This window comes from Pteropus vampyrus, unplaced genomic scaffold, assembly GCF_000151845.1.
Source record: "Pteropus vampyrus isolate Shadow unplaced genomic scaffold, Pvam_2.0 Scaffold18, whole genome shotgun sequence".
In the NCBI taxonomy this organism is placed as follows: Eukaryota; Metazoa; Chordata; class Mammalia; order Chiroptera; family Pteropodidae; genus Pteropus; species Pteropus vampyrus.
The window spans coordinates 4,449,089-4,454,941 of NW_011888799.1; the positions used below are offsets into that span (position 1 = coordinate 4,449,089).

A 5,853-nucleotide genomic window follows, 5' to 3' on the forward strand; every position below is an offset into this window, starting at 1 on the left:
GTAGGTCAAGCCATCCCCACCTGCCAGCTTCCTGTTTTTGCCTACTAATAAATAGGGGATACCAATGGCCAAATTTTCCATTCCCCCCCATCCCGGCATCTGCTGTCACTCAATTAAAAAAAGATAGAGGGAGAGGACCTGGGGGAGGGGCAGGAGGCCTCTGGTTATAAAGCCTGTTGGAGAGGGGGTAAGCACACCCAGGCTGGCCTGCCCAGTCCTCTGTCTGTCATCTCCCAGCAGATTTAGCTGCTGACAGCTGCTTGGGACTCTGCTGCCAGCCCCTGGCCAAGACTGCTGTCTCTCCTCTCTCTCAGTGACTCCCCAGCCACAGCCCATCCATGGCCCAGAAAGAAGAGGCCGCTGAGGCTTCTGCTCCTGCCTCACAGAATGGCGAGGATCTGGAGGACCTGGATGACCCTGAGAAACTGAAGGAGCTGATTGAGCTGCCGCCCTTTGAGATCGTCACAGGGTGAGAGCTGGTGTGGCCTAGGGTGCTCTTCCTTCCTAGAAGAGCACGGGCTGGGGACAGGCTGGGAGAATTTAGGATGGTAATAGTAGGGGTCAGGACCAAACTGGGAGAGTGCACAGGTATGCATTGTAGAGGCTTCCAGGGACACAGCAGTGAACCTGTCTTGGCTTCTCGGGGTGACACCATGGACCCTCTGATCAGGGGAGGTAGGAGGAGCTTCTTGGAAGAAGGGCCTGGAGAATGAAACCACCCCCAAAGCCTCCTGGTCTTAGGACATCACCTGCTTCTCTGGTCCTGGGACATCAGTTGCCTCTCTTTAGTCCCGGGGATTTGGTAAGGACACAGAATGACACTAGCACATTTAAATATGGCCCCAAAGGACCTCCTCCCTCCGCTTTTCTCTCTGCTTCTGAATGGGCCTTCCCTCTATCTATATGTTTCTTGCTCTTTCTTTAGTGCTACCCTTTGGAGTAGAAGATCCTAAGGCAAGGAAGATAGACCCATCCTTTCCTAAGCCTAAGAAGCAATTTTTTTTCTTGTTCAATCTGTTCTGAGTTTCCCCAGGGCTGTCCACATCCCTGGGGAGAGAAAGAAGTTACAGCCCAGGTAACACAGGCCAGGACCCAGAGCTTCTGGACAGAGGAGTTCCAACCCCCTCAGCCACAGCCTGGAGCAACCAGGACCCAGAGCAAAGGGTCTCGAGGCCCGCTGCCTACAGGGTCCCTCTGTTGTCCAGATCATGCCGTCTCCAGGACTAACACCAAGTAGTGTTCCTCCTCTTTCCTCTGTGTCCCTTTAGTAGAAGACCCTGCTAAATTCCTAAGCAAAGAATAAGAAGAGGATACATGGGGCCACATTTCCTCCTGAACCCCAAGGTTTCCTTCCAGGGAGTCTCCAGCAAAGCCCACAGGCAGAGTAAGGGCCACACTAAGAGCATTTTCAGGAAGAATAGAGGCGTGATGCCTTCAAGGGGAGAAGGAGCCCTGGGTGACAATTTGGACCTGCTCCTTTAGCTTGGCAAGTGATTTTCCAGTCCCGGACTCAGCTTTTCATTTGTAATATGAAGAAGTTACGCTAGTTGATTCCTAAGTTCCCTTCCATTTCAGATATTTTCTGATTTCTAAGAGAGCCCAAGGGAAAAAATGCATCCTAAAACCTGAGGCAAGAGTTCGAGGTAGAGCCCCTAAATTTGCATTCGCCGATGCCCAACCAACTGCTACCCTCAGCGCAGGGTTGAAAAAATCAACAGACGCAGGTTAATATAGACATAAGGAGAGCCTAGGCCTCCAGGAGGGAGAGTCCTTGATTCCAATTGCTGTCTATGAAAGGAGATCCTTTTTCTAACACTTCAGCACGCTGGGCCATGCTGTCCTGGTCACACGGACATGCATGTGCATGCCCATGCTGCAGTGTTGCGATCTTCCCAGCACAGGGGCAGGGTAGGTCCAGAACAGAATTAGACTAGGTTTGCTGAATTGAACAGGCTTTGGGGTCCCAGGGCAGTGGATCCTAAAGGGTTAAATCCCTTGATGTAACCTAGATATGTCTGAGGCTTTATAAGGCATATTTTCACATTCATGAACTCATTCAAACCTCAGCATGGTGTTAGGAGAGGGAGATATATTGTTGCCACTCCCAGATGGGGAAACTAAGTGTCAGGGAGATTGAGTGACTTGTCCAAGACCTCAGAATCAGTCAGTGGCAGGACTTCTAACTATAGCCAAGCGTCCTTTCCATTGTTCTTATTCATTCTGGGTCCCAGGTCTCCTAGACAGCTCCACTTATTTCTATCTGCAAGGTAGTGAGGTTCAGAGACTTCCCTGACCCAGGGCTCAGAAAAAGAGGCACAGCGCGGCAGCTTTCTGGGTCCTCTGAGAGTAGCTAAGGAGGGAGGTGGAGCCCTGAGTGTTTCCCAGCCACAAGTAACAGCTGTGGAGATCTGTCTCCTGGGCCTCTCTGGGTAAACAGATGGTTTAAAATAGCCTGGAGGTGCGGCTGTGTCTGTGCAGGGACAGGATGAGGGAACAGCTTGCCCCTCTTTCCCTCTCCAGATGCCCCTCTTTCCCTCTCCAGATGCCCTGGAGTCAAAGGGGTGCCAAGCAGGTCCTCTCTTAGCCTAGACTCCTGGTCTCTGCTCCTTAGATTTGGGCCACAAACTAGGAGAAGAGCAGGAGGCTTTTCAGGAAACAATCTAAGGTAAGAAGGGAGTATCGGGTAGAAACAAAGAGAGAGATGCCTTGCTTGTCATGATTCTAGTTTGAAATACGGCACTCAGGATAGAAAACAGACATAACAACGTTAACAAAATAATGTGGTAGAAAGTGCTAGAAAAAGGTCTAAAGTTGCAGTGGTATGCCTCTGCAACCAAGCCAGCTCACATTGGCTGAAAGTTGATTGTGTGCATCTCTTCCCAACTGTATGTTCAGTTACTTCACATTGGTTTCTTGAAATCTCCATAAGGAGAGTGTTTACAGAGATTAGCAAATGTTAGAAGTCAGGGGTTTTTTTTCCTTTCTTTCAGTTTGCTGGGTGCTAAGCTAGCACACTGCTGTAAGAGAGGACCCTCTGAAAATGAGAGGAAGAGTAGAGAAGGGACAAAGTTTGGTGGTGCCTAAGATAGAACTCTAAGGGAAAAGGTCTGAGGCCCAGAGAAGGCACCACTCATTAATACTAGGTTTAATTTCTTGAGTGTTGACAGTTGTTCAAAATCCGAAGGGTTGGATTACTCGACCTATCTTTTCGATGAGGAAACCAAGTCTTAGAGGGATGTGTAACTTGCCCAAAGCTAGTGGATGGACTTGGGCGTGAACCTCAGGACTGTCAGACTCCAAATACTCACACTGTCTCTAAAACATACCATAAAGAGGAGTCTTTTTATGGTCAACAAATATTTGCGAAGTAGGAATCATTTCTTTACTGCCCGTTTCTACTAGTGTTTAACTTCCATGTAGACAGGGACTTTGTCTTTTAACCGCTTTACCCTTAGCACCAAGAATAGTGCCTAGCCCCTAATAGGTACTCAATAAATATTTGTTTTTTAATAAATGAATGAACTAGTGAACTACTGTGTGGTGGGCTCTCTGCCAGGCATTGAGACAGGGTATTAATTGTGGGGAGAACTTAAGGAGAAAATTTCAGGACATATGAAGATCCAGCAGCACAAAGCTTAGAAGAGAATTTCACTGGTTCATGGCTGCCTCTGGACTCAGTATGCTTTAGGGAGGTTCTGAGGCATCAGAATTGGTTGTCTCCCCTATATCTCCATCCCAGTGATGAGAAATCGTGGCTCTGCCTTGGCAGCACCTGTATGTTTGTTTCGAGTTATATTGTACGTAATTTTGCATAAAGCTGAACCTGTTCTCAAAGGGATTATCATGGAACAGAGATAAATGCCACAGGCAGTGATTCTCCTTCCAACCACTTCTTCAGCTTCCAGTAGTTTATTCTGAACATGTGAGGAACACAGACAAGGTAGGGTTTAGAGGGAAAGGGACAGGCAAGGAATGAGAGACCTTCAACACCACTGTTAATGCCACAAGCCCCTCCCTCCCTACCCTGGACTCTGGAGCATGCTGGGAAGGTTTGTTCCATAAAGATAGAAGACAGCCGCTGACTCTGACCACGCTGGAGTCAGTCCACTGAGGGCTGGTGGAGGGTCAAAGCTCAGTGAAAGATAGTGCCTTCCAGAGGAAAGAGGCAGGCTCCAGGCTTGCCTTGGGCAGAATCCTATCCAGAACTGCAAATCTGGAGTAAGCAGCCCACCAAACTCCTTCTCAGCTCTAGGAAGTCAGTCTGTTAGAACTGTTTCTCTACACTCCTCCTTCTGACTAGGCCCACTCCTGAACATCAACTTTGAAAGTGGTCTAAAAAAGGAAAAGGAACCTGACATAGGCAATTCTGCCTCTTTCGAGCATGTCATGAAACGTCTAGCAAGGAAAGCAAAAATGAGTCAACACTCAATTACCTGTGAGTTTTCTACTCCATGGATTACCTTGGAGCAAATGTTTAACCTCAGACCAGCTTTTACTGTCCTCTAGGTTGCTTTTTTTCACTGTATAGATTTATGTTTAGGAAATGCAAATGTTTTTAAATGTAAATGTGAGAAAAAACAGACATATATGTACACATACACATTTACTCACATACCTTCTCCCTCCAGCAAGCGGACCATATTCCCAATTTTTTCTAGGTATTAGGAATCTCAGTTTCCTGCCTAGAGAATTGCAATGCCCAATAGACTGGGTCTAGCAGATGAAGTGTAAATAGCCTTGTTTGCTGAAAGTATGAGGAAGTCATGCTTAAAGAAGTGCTATTTGAGCCTGTGGGTAAAGGGTAGGAACAATGTGTCCATTTCTGTGCCTGAAGAAGTGATTGAGTCCCGGTGAAAAACTCTACCATCAGCATCTCTCTCCTGACCACCACTCAGCATATAAGCACACATCCCACTTTCCCAGTAAAATACCTGCAGGGGTTGAGAGTTTAAGTAAATATGGTCCTCAGGCATACCATATTTACTTGCTACCAGAAAAAAAAAAAAAAGTTTATCATCTAAGAAGTTAATGTCACTATTTCTTTCCTTCTACTAGTAGACATAATAGTGTTGACTTATTTTGTGATTTGATAATATCACCCAAGATGACCATGTTGTCTTAGCTCCCTAAAGAAGTTTCAGACCCCTACCAACTCTGTTCTCCTGATTTCCCTGGTGGGAGGCCTTTAAAAAAAACCTCATTTGACCTTTATGTTCCTCCCAGAAGACCAAAAAGGAGAAGCCAAGCAAGTTCAGTCTCTGAGGAAGCCTAAAGGAAAGACTGGGAGCCCAAACTTCCCTGACTTTCCTTTGTCCCTTGAAATCACTTCCCTTCCTGAGGCTCCTATTCTGTCTTATTCTATTGTCTTTGCTGAGGGACAGCGTAGCCCATAAGGCTGCTAGCCAGAGTCGTTGGTAAAGATATTTATAGAGAGGTGAACTTTCTTCCTCTCCCTTTGGTTTCACGTTTCTCTGGGTCCTCTACCCTTGCCCAGGAAAGAGGAGGAGGGAAAAAACATCAGAGCTTAAGAGGGGCTGAGAAAATCAGCAATCTCAGACCATCCAGCCAACTTGCATTTGCATCATGGGCCAAATTTACACTCTTGGCTGGGATGTACTTGGCAAAGTTGGAGCAATACATTTGCGGGTCCCAGAAGGAAACCTGAGGGACCACATAGGAGGCCGCTATCTTTGAAGCCCCCAAGCCAACCATACACTCATGAGTAAAGCAGGTCCTCGACTAACATCGTTTCTTTCAGCATCATTTCATTATAACATTTGTGAGATCTTGTAGGAACTTAAGTCTTATTTATATCCATTAGACTATGGTAAAATTGTTTTCCTTATATGTTTT

At 46.7% G+C, this 5,853-nt stretch overlaps 1 protein-coding gene across 1 annotated transcript in view; it reads left to right on the forward strand.

Annotated features, from left to right (window-relative positions):
* The window catches only part of APOBEC2 (apolipoprotein B mRNA editing enzyme catalytic subunit 2), a 25,683-nt gene that overhangs the window by 11,310 nt on the left and 8,520 nt on the right, over positions 1 to 5,853 (forward strand). Inside the window, exon 2 of the mRNA XM_011354575.2 lies at positions 315 to 469. Coding sequence (XP_011352877.1) covers positions 339 to 469 — 131 coding nt within the window. The 5' untranslated portion in view covers positions 315 to 338. The remainder of the gene's footprint in view (positions 1 to 314; positions 470 to 5,853) is intronic.